This window comes from Chlamydomonas reinhardtii, chromosome 8 (assembly GCF_000002595.2).
Source record: "Chlamydomonas reinhardtii strain CC-503 cw92 mt+ chromosome 8, whole genome shotgun sequence".
NCBI lineage: Eukaryota > Viridiplantae > Chlorophyta > Chlorophyceae > Chlamydomonadales > Chlamydomonadaceae > Chlamydomonas > Chlamydomonas reinhardtii.
In genome coordinates, this window is record NC_057011.1 from 2,496,785 (window position 1) to 2,509,529 (window position 12,745).

The window sequence follows — 12,745 nt, forward strand, 5'->3', positions numbered from 1 at the left end:
TGTGTGTGTGTGTGTCGTGTGTGTGTGTGTGTGTGTGTGTGTGTGTGTGTGTGTGTGTGTGTGTGTGTGTGTGTGTGTGTGTGTGTGTGTGTGTGTGTGTGTGTGTGTGTGTGTGTGTGTGTGTGTGTGTGTGTGTGTGTGTGTGTGTGTGATGTGTGCAGTCTTGGGAGCGGAGTCAAGGGAGGAGCAGGCACGCACATTTGAGTGGAGGACCAGCCGGAAAGCCCAGTCCACAACTCCGCGTCCCACCCCAAACACTTCCACACGCCCCACACTCCCCCTCTCTCTCCCCCTCCCCCTCCAAACCCCACCCAAACCCACCCTCCCGCCCCCTCCCTCCCCCTCCAAACCCACCCTCCCCCACACCTCCCCCACACCTCACACGCACCTGGTGGTAGGGGTGGAAGTCCAGCGCACTCACGGGCTCGGGGCCGGACTCGATGGAGTGCAGCTGCTCGCGCAGTTTGGGTGTGCGCATGGCGCGACTGAGGCCGGCGGCAGCCTCCATCATGGCCTTGCGCCGGGCTGCGGGGGAGCGGGGGGGAGAAGGAGGAGGGCCGGGGGAGCGGGGGGAGCCGGGACCGTGTGTGTGTGTCAAGAGCAAACAAGAATGATACAACGACCCAAAATTTGTTGGCACTAACCCCCTTTAATACGCCTTGAACCCCCCTTCCATCCCGGTCCGACCGCCCAAGAAAACGTGAGCTATACCCCTGCCCCTCCCCCTCCTCCTCCTCCCCTCCCAGCCCTCACCCTTCCTCTCCGGGTCCACGGGCGCCGTCCAGGGGCTGGCCTTGGCCCCGTCGCTCTCCCGCCAGGCGGCACACTGCGGCTCCAGCATGGGGCGGGAGAAGTACTCACAGCTGAGGCCGTAGATGAGGGAGCGGGGGATGGGCGGCGGGGCCGCGTCCTGTGCGGGTGGGCGGGGCGGAGGTTGGTGGGTGGGTGGGTGAGGGCGGAGGTGGGTGAGAGGGGCGGGGGTGGGTGGGGGTGGTGGGGTTGGGGTTGGGGGTTGCAAGGATGGTGCAGAGGAGTGTAGGTAGGTAGGCAGCAGGCGGGGGGTTGGTGTGTGGGCGAGTAGGTGTGGCGAGCGGGTGGGGTGAGCGATGGAACGCAAGCCTCCCGACACAGTACCCCACAGTACCCCGCAACTGTCACACATACATACACACACACACACACACACACTTCCGGTGACCCTTTGACAATGCATCTCACAGCAACAACGAGCGGCACCATAACCCCCGCAACTGCCACAGGCGCGCGCACACACTCACACACGTTCACAATTATTTACATAATACTTAACACATGTTGGCACCCACATGCACACCCTCGACGCACCTGCGCGCTGCTGAGCATGGCCCCCGCCAGCCCCGACCCCCCGTGCGCGCGAGTGTCCGCGTAGCCATGGTGGTGCGGGTGGTGGTGCGAGTGGTGGTGTGAACCGCCCTCGTAGTCCGACATGCCGCCCACACTGCCGCCGCCGGCGGCGCCGGCGGCGCCGCCGTCCGCCACCGTACGAAGCGTGTACGGATGCCTGCTGTACGCCATTGGTACGTCGCGTCCCGGCGACGGCGGCGAAGCGGACGTCGAAGTGGCGCCGCTGGCGGCGGCGGCGCCAACCGCCGCCGCCGCCGCGGCGGCGGCGGCGGTTGCCGGCACGCGCCGCATCATGCTGCCTGACGGTCCGGAGCTGGGGCCGCCGGCGCCGCCGCCGCCGCCGGGTACGGAGGTGGATGGGTTGTAGGAGGAGGAGGCGGAGGCGGCCCCGGGGTCGTGGGGGTCGGCGGAGATGCGGGACAGGTTGGGCAGGCCGCCGATGGTGAAGCCCGAGCGCCAGGAGCGCGGCTTGAGCTTGGCGGCGAAGGCGCCTGCGAAGTGCCGGGTGCCGAGTGTCGGGGGAGAATCGCGTTGGAAGGAGATCAAGTGTGGGAAGCTTCCAAAGTGTGTTTGGGAGAGCGCACGACGAAGGGAAATGATTTAGTCCACAAAACCATGAAAGGCTAATCAACCCGCATACACGGCACGCCCTGCCGCCGCCGCAGCCCCAAGCTCACCCACGCCGCTCTCGCCGCGTCGCGGCGACAAGCTGCCGTTGGCGCCGTACGCGCCGCCGCCGCCCGCGCCGCCGCCGCCGCCCGCCGCCGCAAACGACAGCTCGTACTGCGCGATCCGCAGTACATCCCGCCCCAGCCGCGCCACCTTGGGCGCTGGATCCAAAGCCAGCATTGTGATGGCCTCGGCGATTTTGCCGTACAGCACTTGCTGCTGCGCCGCCGCCGGGTCGGTGGGCGTGCCGCCGCCGCCACCGCCGCCGCCGGGTTGCCAGCCGGCGGCTGTGTGTGTGTGTGTGTTGGACGGGGAGTGGGAATGGAGTGGGAAGCAGCGAGGAAGTGAAATGGGGTTACATTCATGACAAGATAAGAAGGAGCGAAGTTGTAGCCAGGCGCATTGGGGTGCGGTGTGGGAGCAATCCAGTGGGAACGGTGCTCGGCTATGCTGCCCGGTGCGCGTGTTGCGTGCGTCGCCCCTCGCCTCCTTCCTCCCCGCCTCCTTCCTCCCCGCCCCAGTCACCCCCCCCCCCGCCCCAAAGCCCACCCCACCCCCCGCCCCCTGTGCCGCGCTCACCGTCTGCCCCCGCGTTCCCGGGACTGGACCTAGGCCGCACGCCGCCGCCGCCGTCGTCGCCGGCCGCCGCCCGCGCCTGTGCACGTGTGGGGTTGCTAGGTTGAAACATATAGGAGCAGGATACAACACTGGACGGGGCGGGGTGGGACGAGCCGTTCAAAGAGGAGCGGGGGGCAGGCAGCAACATGTGTGGAGTGGAGTGGGCACAGGCTGTCGACGGCGACCCGAGACCACAGGGCAGACGGCATGCCGCCAACCCCCCTCGCCCCAGTGCCCGCACCCCTCTGCTCGCATCCTTCACCTCCCTCGTGTCGTGTTGCCTGCCTAGGAATGGTGAACACAACCCCTCCCCTCCACCCCCCACCCCCTTCCACCCCTCCCCCCACCCCAACCCCACCCCTAACTCCACCCCAAAACCCCCGTTTTAGCTCGGTTTAGTATACTTTGGGCTGGAATTCACAACCCCCCAACCCCCCAACCCCCCAAACCCCCCTCAGCCGCCCCCTCAAACCCCCCCTCCCCCCTCACCGCCGCCACCGCCTCCTCCAGCTTGCGCTGCTGCTGCGCCATGGCCTCGCGCACGTGGCCGCCGTGACCCCGCACGAAGCGCGCAAACAGCACCGCCAACTCGCCGCGCACCAGCACAGCGGGGTCGTACACAACCTGAGGGGGGAGGTGGGGGGTTGCAGGAATTGGTACAGAGGAGTGTAGAGGTGATGAACACACACACACACACACACACACCCACACACACACCCACACACACACCCACACACACACACACACCCACACACCCACACACCCACACACCCACACACCCACACACACACACGTGTTGGGAGTGCCGTTTGACTGTCCCGGGGGGCCGCGTGAGCCGTCCGTGAAGGCCGATGAATGAGGTGAATTACTTAGACAAGTCATGGTTTAGTGGTAGGTAAGACAGCATGGATGCGGTACACAGCGGTACACAGGCCACGTCGTACGGATAAGCCGGTGTTGCCCCGACCCCCAATTCCGTCCAAAACCCCTCCAAACCCCGTGTGCTCTCCTAGTTTGGCTTGGTTTGGTTTAGTTTGGGCTGGTATATGTAACCTCCCAAACCCCCTCCAAATCCCCCGCGCCCACACCTGCGTCACCGCCCCCGCGATCAGCCGCTCCGCCGGCAGTCGGTCCTCACTGGGCGTCAAGCTCAGCACCGGACCGCCGTGCTCGCCGCCCTCCCCGCCCTCGCCGCCGCCGCCCGCCCCCGCGCCGCCGCCGCCGCCGCCGCCGCCGGCGTGCAGGTGCAGTGGCCTGTCTCCGGCGGCGGGGCAGGAGTGGATGAGGCATGCGAGGCCGAAGATGGCGGCTGCCCGGATCTCGGGCAGGGGGCTGGTGAGCAGCTGGACCAGGATGTCGGCGGCACCCTCGCGGATGGCATGAAGCGAGAACTGGGGCGGGGGGGGGGGGGGATGGGGGGTTACATTCATGATTGGTTAGGGAAGCGGTGGAGGTTTGGTTTCATTTGGGCGGGTATCTACAACCCTCTCCCCCCTCCCCCCCCACACACACACCTCGGGTATGTCCTCGCACAGCTTGCCGATGCACAGGCACAGCCACCTCAGCAGCAGCGGGTGCCCCGGGGGGCCGTAGGTGAGGCTCACAGGCGCCAGACTGCGCAGCCAGCGCAGCAGCACCGCAAGCAGCTGGCTGCCAGCACACAGGGCCTGGCCCTGTGTGTTTTGGGGGGGAGGGAGGGGGTTGTTTGGGGGTTGTGGGGGTTTGTGGGGTTTGTGGGGTTTGGGTTGGGGGCGGGTGGGTGGGTGGGGCAGGTGTGGGGTTGGGGTTGTGGGGTTGTGGGGTGGGTAAGCCGTCCATGCAAGCCGGAGTGGATGCGTCACGTCAAGTACGAAGTGGGGTTGTGGGGTTTGGGAGAAAGTCCAGGCACGGTCAGTCGACGGACAGCCAAGCCATAGGGCGCGGCGGGGCGGCCGTGAAATGATTTGTCGCCACCGCCTGGCCGATGGCCCTGCCCTTGCCCTCCCTCTCCCTGCTCCTCCTCCCCCCCTCCCTCCGCCTCCGCCTCCCCCTCCCCCTCGCCCTCCCCCTCCCCCTCCCCCTCCGCCTCCGCCTCCCCCTCCCCCTCCTCGCTCTTTTGCATTGGGTTCTGTTTAGTTTGGGCAGGAATCTACAACCCCTCTCCTTTCCCCTTCCCCTTCCCCTCAAACCCACCCCCTTCCCCCTCCCCCCTCCCCCTCCCCCTCCCCTTGTCCCCTCCCCTCCACCTTGGGGTGTCCGTCGCAAATGACCGCCAGCACGAATGCGGCCTGGGCGCGGCTGTAGAGGTCGATGTGGCCGTCCACAGAGTCCAGGTAGCGGATGAAGTAGAGGTGGCCCGCGTCCTTGACCAGGTCAACCTTTGGGGGAGGGGGGGTTGCAAGGATGTTTGGAAAAGCGGTACAGGATGCACTGAAGACTGCAGACGAGGGGTACATTCATGATTAGGTACATTCCTGAAGAAGGTGGGGCAGGGGTTGTAAATACCAGCCCAAACTGAACCAGACCAAGCCTGGGGCAAGGGACCGGTAGGGGCTACCGGGGGAGGAGGTCCCATGCCCGAGCCCAACGATTAAGTCCCATCAGCGCCCCCAACACGCGACTGTTTCCTTACGGGATTGGTTCAACGTTAACCCCACACACACCCGCGCACACACCCGCACCCGCACCTGGCAGCTGCGGTCTAGCGCCAGCACCTTGGCCCAGATGAACACCAGCGTGGAGCGCAGGTCGGAGGAGGTGGTCTGGGAGGGGGGGGAGAAGGTGGGGAGAAGGAGGTGGGGAGGAGGAGAAGGTGGGGAGAAGGTGGGGAGAAGGTGGGGAGGAGAAGGTGGGGAGGAGGTGGGGAGGAGGTGGTGGGGGATTCCATGCATGATGCACTGAGACGGGATGATGCTGATGCAGGTTGGGGAGGGGAGCAGGGTGGGTGCAGAAGCAAAGGTATGCGGCCAACTCACTACAAGCTAGCGGAAACAACACCCTCCACCTCCCTCTCCCTCCCCCTCGCCCCCTTTGGTAACGACTTCGTCCGCAGTCTTCAGCGCATCCCACCACTTTCCTAACCATCTTTGCAACCCCTTCTCCCTCTTCCCCCCTCCCAGCCCCCCCCCTACCACACAAACACACACACAAACACAAACACAAACACACACACACACACACACACACGCACACACACACACACACACCTGCAGCAGCTTGAGCACGTATGGGAATATGCCCACGCTCAGCGCCAGCTCCACCGCCCATGGCCCCATGTCCAGGAAGCGACCCAGCAGCACCAGCGCGCGCAGCCGGTGGACCTGGCTCAGGAGGACCTGAAAGGTGGGGGGGGATCACATTCATGATCAATCAAGAACAAGGGAGAGGGGTAACCATTTATGATTAGCTTAGGAAATGGTGGAGGGTAGGCAATCCTGGGCCCTGGGGGAACAGCAATCGTGGGTGTGGGGTGTGGGCGGGGGTTATTTGCCCGGGCCCAAAGGAATCGGTCCCAGTAGTCAAGGAACCGTCGGAGGTTATGAGGGGCGGCGGTGGGGGGCAGTGCGACGACACGCGCCATGTCCGCCCCATCTCCCACGCAGCAGCCCGATGCATCCCCCTCCTTCCCTCCCCCCCTCTCATCACCCCACACGCCTACAACCCCACCTGCAGCACGATGGGCAGCTGCTCCGGCGGCTTCTTGTCTCGGCTGCCGTGCGCCAGCCACAGCTCAAACGCCGTCAGCTGCTCCGAGAAGAAGGCTGTGTGTGAGAGGGAAGGAGGAGAGGGAGGGCGGGAGGGAGGTAGGGGGCGGGTGTGTGTGGGCCAAGGAGTGGGAAGCGGAACGGAGCATCCTGCCTACTTTTTCCATGGGGCACATAACCCCCCATTTCCTCTCTCCCTCTCCCCCACCCCCCGCGATATTTATCGCCGGCGCCGCTCGCCCTGCTGCTCCACGACGCCTCGGCCCCCATCCCATAAGAATTATCCCTTGCAACTAACGCCTCTGCCTGTGCTCTGCTCGTTTTCGTTGGCTTTGGTTTAATTGGGGCTGGAATTTACAACCCACCCCCCGCCCTCCTCCTCCCCCTCCACACCCTCTCCTCCCCCTCTCCCCCAACTCACGGCTGGGCTTGAACTCGGCCTGCTGGTCGCTGGACAGGGTGGGCAGCTGCACCAGGCACATCTCAGCAGCCAGGTCCCAGGCCTGGGGGGGATAGCCATCCATGGGATGGTGTGTATCAAATATGAAGTGAAGTGCCGACGTCCAGAGGTACAGCGGGCACACGCGACGCATTCCATACATGGGGGGGGCGGGGGGGGGGGAGGTACAAACATGATTAGTTAAGGAAGTTGTAGGCGGTAGGGGTGGGTGTAGATGGGTGGCGTAGGCGGTAGTGGGTGGTGGTGCGGCGCAACCCAACACACCCGGTGTTCCCAGGTGCTCTCGCATTTAAATCGCTCTGGCTCCCTCCTTCCCCCCACCTCTTCCCCACCTCTCCCCCACCTCTCCCTCCCTCCCTCCCTGTCCCCCCTCCTCAACCTACCTGCCACATGGGGTGCTGGTGTGTGGGCGGCAGTCGCGGGTAGCTGACGGGCGTGCAGCCGGCGGCGGACATGATGCGCTCAGCCAGCAGGAAGTTGCGGAACAGGCTGGCGGTTAGCAGGTCCTGAGGGAGGTGGGGAGTTGGGGAGTCGGGGAGTTGGGGAGTTGGGGAGGGGTTTCGGGGGGTTTGGGGGGGTTGGGAGGGGGGATTGCATTCACGATTAGTTCGATCTATCGCGCCGCGCTCCTCCACCATTCCCATAATATCAGCATCTCCTCGCAATCATCTGGCATATCATCACGAAATCAGTCAACGCGCAATCAACGCGCAATAAATTATTGTATCGTATTTCTTTTCCTCTCACCGAGCGGAAAAGCTTCTGGAACATGGGCCGCGGCAGCACGTTCCAGGCGATGGTGTCGGTGATGGCCGTGAACACCCAGTTGAGCTCGCCCAGCGGCGACTTGCGGTCGGTCTGCTTGCCGGGGATGCGGTCGATCAGGTCCTTGGTCAGGCCGTCGTGGCGCATCAGGCTGCGGCTGCAGAACCAGCGCAGCGCCACCTGAGTGGGGGGGGGGAGGGGGAGGAGGAAGGAGGGGTGGGTAGGAGGGGTGGGTGGGTAGGAGAGGAGGAGTGCGGCGTGTGTTGAGGGGTAGGTTGCAAGGATGTTTGGAAAAGCGGTACAGGATGCACTGAAGAGTGGGGTGACATTCATGATTACTTAAGTGGGGGTGGGATTGCTCGCCTCCGTCCACCCCGCCCCGCTCTGCACCAATGCCAGTGCCCATGCCCGCAACCCCACGTCCCCAAACCCATCATCCCCAACCCGGCGTCCCAAACCCAGCATCCATAACACAATCACAGCGCCACACACACAGCCCCACACACCCAGCCCCACCCCCAGCAATAGCCCCCACCCCACCCACCACCACACACACGCGCGCCCCCACCTTTATGGGGGTGGTGAGGCAGGCCGTGAACACGTCCGCGGGCAGGTCGGGGTTCTGCGGCAGCGTCTCGCCCGCGCCACAGGCGCCCAGCACAATGATCTCCTGCAGGGAGGGAGAGTGACGAGTTGCGTTCATGATGAGTTACAGCAAGGGGGGAGTTGTAGATTCCAGCCCAAACTAAACGGAACCCAATGTGATAGAGCGAGGAGGAGAGCGTGCGTGGGGGAGTTGAGGAGTCGAGGAGTGAGGGAAAAGGAGGGCGTACATCCAGATGCAGTTCAGGTCTCCTCGAGGCGACGCGTATCATCACTGAGCACCCGGCGGGCTGCAGATCCAGATCGCTGCCAGCTTCCAAACCGACTGAGAATCCGTCCCCACCTCCCGCGCCTCCCCCCTGTCGCCCCCCCCTCCCTCCCTCCCTCCCTCGCTCCCTCCCCCCCAATATGATTGCGTTGTTACAAGAGAGGACGACGCGCTATGCCTCACCAGGCCTCGCGAGGCGTCGTGCCCCCCCGGCCCGCCCGCGCGCTGGTCCACGAGCTGCCTCAGTGCGTTGAGGATGAGGCCCGCTGCCGAGCAGTCCAGCACGTAGATGCAGGGCGTCTCAACCCACGACTGTTGGCGGAGCGAGTTGGGGTTGCATTCAGGGTTATTTAAGATTTAAGGAGTGAAGGCGAAGCCAGGAGCAGGGGGTCGGGGTTGGGTGGGAGATGGGCAGAAAGGGTAAGGGGGATGAAAGGGACGGGGAGATGAAAGGATGGGAGGTGGTGGCATGATGCTTCCATTCATCCGCCCAGCCCTGGACGTCGGCACCTCACACTCGTGATCAAAATCACCGCGTCTCGCGTGGGCGGCTACTCCCCCCTTGGCCCCTCCCCATCCCCCTTGCCTGCCGTACAGCCCCGTACAGCCCCGCCCTGCCTGCCGTACCTGCAGCTCGTACACGGACAGGGGGATGTACTGCGTGTACCGGGAGTTGAACACCCAGATCTCGCCGTTGGCGGTTGGCCGCGGCACGCCGTGGCCGTTGTAGTGGAACAACACCCGGTCGTTCTGTGTAGGGGGTGAGGTGTGGGTTTAGGTGTGTAGGTGTGGGTTTGTAGGTGTGGGGGTGGGGGTGGGTGTAGGTGTGTAGAGCGCGCGTGTATTGGGGTTTTAGGGTCGATGCTCCGTTCCTATGTCTCACTATGGACTGGACCCCCATTTTGGTTCGACTTAGTTTGGGCTGGTGTTTACAACACCCCCCCCCCGCCCCCAGCACCCCCGCCTCCCTCACCTTGGCGTAGCGGCGCGCGCTGGCGCACAGCTTCTTGACGTCGTCCACGGTGGGGTCCAGGTGCATCTTGTACTTGGCCTTGGGCTGCCAGCGCTCGTACTGGGCCTGCAGGTTCTTGCCTGCATGGCAGTGGAGGGAGGGAGGGAGGGAGGGAGGGAGGGAGGAGAGGTGGGGAGGAGAGGTGGGGCGGGGCGGGGCGTGAGGGGAAGTGTGTGTACAGAAGCGTGCTGGACGACGCGAGACCGTGCCCGTGCCCGTGCCCGTGCCCGTGCCCGTGCCCGTGTGTGTAAAGTGAATCACAGGCTGGGCTAGCGGCACGGCTGGGAGGGGTCACGGCTGGGAGAGGCCGCGGGGGCAGGAATGCAGGCAGGCGGGGGAAGACGCTGGGTCGGGAGGAGCAGGAGGAGCAGGGGGCGCAGGGGGAGGCGGCAGCGCCGTCAGCTGGCCTGGTCCGGTCTGGTCCGGTCCGGTCTGGTCTAGCAAGCTGCTGGTCGCCGCGTGGTCTGGCTCGTGCACCGGTCCCAAGCTGCTGCTTGCTGCTGCTGCCGCTGCGGCGGCTGCGGCTGCAGCGGCGGGTGCCGTAGCCTCTTGCAGCTTGCACTATCCCGACCCCGAGCGCCGGCAACTTCACCCCCCCCACACACACACACACACCACTAGCACACACGCGCAGCTAGGGCGGCGGCATCGCCCAGTCACGACCCCCGCAGCGACCGCAGCCGCAGCCGCAGCAGCAGCCGCCGTGCCAAACCCCCACAGCAGCAGCAACGGCGTTGCGGCGTTGCGGCGGACGCGGCGCCACAGGTGACCCAAGGAGGCGGCCGCCGCGGCGGCGACAGGTTGCTACTGCAGCTGTGGCGGCGGCAGCGACGGCGGCGTCAGTCGGCTGTGGCTGCGCTTGACTTTGTGGCGGCGGGGGCGTTGGCGGCGTTGGCGGCCACAGCCGTGCCACCCGTGCTGTGCAGCCTTCCTCGCCGCCGCCGCCGCCGCCCCCGACATCACCCCCGTCCGATGCCTGCGCGGCGGCCGGGGCCGCTGCCACGCCCACAGCCCACCCATCCACCCCAGCCGCGGCCGCACGCTCCACAGCCCGCATCGCTGGTGCCGGCAGCCGCCGCCGAGCCCGCGCAGGCGGGAGGCAGCCTTGTGCCGCCGCTGCCGCACCGCCGCCGCCGCCGCCGCCGCTGCTGCACTCAGCCCGGCTGCATCGCTCGCCGCGCTGTGGTGCATCTGGCGGCAGCGGCGACGGCGGCGGCGGCAGTGGCGGCAGCAGTGGTGGCGACGCCCCCCCCCGGGGCCGTCACGCGGCACCCCGCCGCCACAATGGCCCCTCCGCCCGCCGCCGCCACGTCAGCCCCGCAGCCGCGGTCGTGTTTAACTGACTCCCTGACTCCCTGACTGACCGATTGTTGGATCCGACAGATGAATCGACACACGTGGCCACGGCCTGTGCCGCCGACAACCCGGGCAACCCCACCGCCGCCACCGCGCCGGGGCCGCGAGCTACCGCCGCTTCTGCCGCCGCCGCTGCCGCCGCTGTCCCTCCATCCCCTCCCTGCTTGTTTCCCGCACACGCAGCGTGCACACGAGGCACATTACGTTACTGCAGCTCGCTGCCCTCTGCGGCTTCCGCTTCCGCCGCCGCTTCCGCCGCCGCTGTCGCCAGCTCCTCCTCTCTGGGCTGCTGCTCACCCGCCGACAGAACCAGGCCGCCCCCACTGCCGTCGCTCCCACCGCCAGCGCGCAGTCCCCAGCCTTGCACTGCCCACGCCCACGCCTTGCCAAGTGATGCAGCCGGCAGCTTCCATCTCGGCCGCCTCCACCCCCGACACCACCGCCGCCAGCCCCGCCGCCAGCCCCGCTAGCCGCCGCTGTCCCCAAGCCCCAGCCCCCGCGCCCGCCGATGCGCAGCTTGGCGCGCCGCGCCGCGCCGGCATCGCGCGGGCAGCAACCACGGCGGGCTGCCGCCCAGTCACGCCGCCACTGCTACTGCCACTGCTGCTGCTGCTGTTGCTGTTGCTGTTGGCGCTATTTGCTATTTTGCTGTTGTTACTGCTGCTGCCATTGCTGCTGCCGTTTGCGCTGCTGCCGAGGAGCTGGCAGTCCTGGCCACCGCCGGCGCCGTGCCACCGCCGCTGCTGCTCCTGGTTCTGCCGCCGCCGCCGCCCCCGCCGCCGTCGCTGCTTCTACCGCTCGCGCTGAAGCCCAGCTGCACCGACCAACTGGGATGCGCATACTTGCATGCGTGTGCATGCGTGTGTATTGAGTGCCCGCGTGTGTGCGCGCCACATCAAACAAAGACACCGTCGCCCCCTCAGACCCGGGCACAAACACACGCACGCTGGCGGCCTCCCGCAGGGGCCGAAGCCCCCCCTGGAAACCCCCACCAACCCCCAACAGCAACCCCCCCGTGAGACCGTCACTTGCGGGACTTAGCTCTGTAGCGCGGCCTCACCTATGTGCTCCAGCGCTTTCGCCGGCTGGGCGGACATCGGGTCAACCCAGCACTCCAGCCGCGCGCACGGCGATATCTTGATAACGTCAGGCGGGTCAACGCCGATATTGAGGCACAGCACGAGCGCAACGCTGGTCGTCTTGACTTTGTCCTTCTGCCGCCACTTGGAGACCAGCCCGGGATCGGGCCCGCGAGAGTCGCCATCGTCGGCCGTGCAGTCGTGCCGCTCCTGCGAGCATGTCAGTAACATGCGTCTCGACGAGCAACACAGCTTCTGTCACGCGAAAGGCTGCGCCATTTCGTAGCCAGCCAGGAAAAAGCCCTCTTCCCCGAAAGCCCTCGTGACAAACGTTTGAGCCCGCGACAGCAACGCCGAGCGGGTTCGCACCTCGCACAGAATGCGTGGGGGCGGCTTTGAAGGGTCTCCCTCATTCGCCTGGGTCAGAGGTGGGACCTGCGCGTGCACACGACGGAGGCGTGAGTCCCGATTCCACGTTCCCCAGTCCAGACATGAACCATACAAGGCACTTGCCGGGTCGCTGGTGGTCAAGCGCCTGCTAATTTCGTCTGCGAGCCCAGCTCCAACGCCCTCAGCGGCATTTGGTTCAGGTCCGTCTTCATTCTCCATTTTTGCTGACGACCACTAGACGTGTCACCTAATTGCAGGCATCATGCCCGCCACTGGAGCACAAAACAGGTCGAGGACAACAGAAACGACGTCCAGCGACACGCCAGGCTTCTTGCAAGCTCAACTAAGGTGTTCTGCAAGTTTTCCTTGTGATACACTTGCCATACTGCTTCACGCAAGCAACAAACAAGCAAGTGTCGTGTTTGCATGAAGTCATGAAGGCCAATCGGTGCCAAAATC

The 12,745-nt window shown here is 65.7% G+C and overlaps 1 protein-coding gene across 1 annotated transcript in view; it reads right to left on the minus strand.

Annotated features, from left to right (window-relative positions):
* Positions 1-12,673, minus strand: part of CHLRE_08g371957v5 (uncharacterized protein) — a 14,916-nt gene extending 2,243 nt beyond the window's left edge. Inside the window, exons 1-22 of the mRNA XM_043065051.1 lie at positions 12,410-12,673; positions 12,266-12,331; positions 11,878-12,106; positions 9,423-9,541; positions 9,077-9,199; positions 8,633-8,761; positions 8,147-8,248; positions 7,561-7,758; positions 7,197-7,319; positions 6,775-6,856; positions 6,316-6,410; positions 5,856-5,984; positions 5,337-5,411; positions 4,896-5,027; positions 4,185-4,343; positions 3,759-4,061; positions 3,160-3,294; positions 2,632-2,707; positions 2,061-2,339; positions 1,345-1,874; positions 754-910; positions 378-525 (exon numbers count right to left, since the gene is read on the minus strand). Of these exons, the coding sequence (XP_042922052.1) occupies positions 378-525; positions 754-910; positions 1,345-1,874; positions 2,061-2,339; positions 2,632-2,707; positions 3,160-3,294; positions 3,759-4,061; positions 4,185-4,343; positions 4,896-5,027; positions 5,337-5,411; positions 5,856-5,984; positions 6,316-6,410; positions 6,775-6,856; positions 7,197-7,319; positions 7,561-7,758; positions 8,147-8,248; positions 8,633-8,761; positions 9,077-9,199; positions 9,423-9,541; positions 11,878-12,106; positions 12,266-12,331; positions 12,410-12,505 (3,485 nt within the window). The 5' untranslated portion in view covers positions 12,506-12,673. The remainder of the gene's footprint in view (positions 1-377; positions 526-753; positions 911-1,344; positions 1,875-2,060; positions 2,340-2,631; positions 2,708-3,159; positions 3,295-3,758; positions 4,062-4,184; positions 4,344-4,895; positions 5,028-5,336; positions 5,412-5,855; positions 5,985-6,315; positions 6,411-6,774; positions 6,857-7,196; positions 7,320-7,560; positions 7,759-8,146; positions 8,249-8,632; positions 8,762-9,076; positions 9,200-9,422; positions 9,542-11,877; positions 12,107-12,265; positions 12,332-12,409) is intronic.
* Positions 12,674-12,745: the final 72 nt, after the last annotated feature.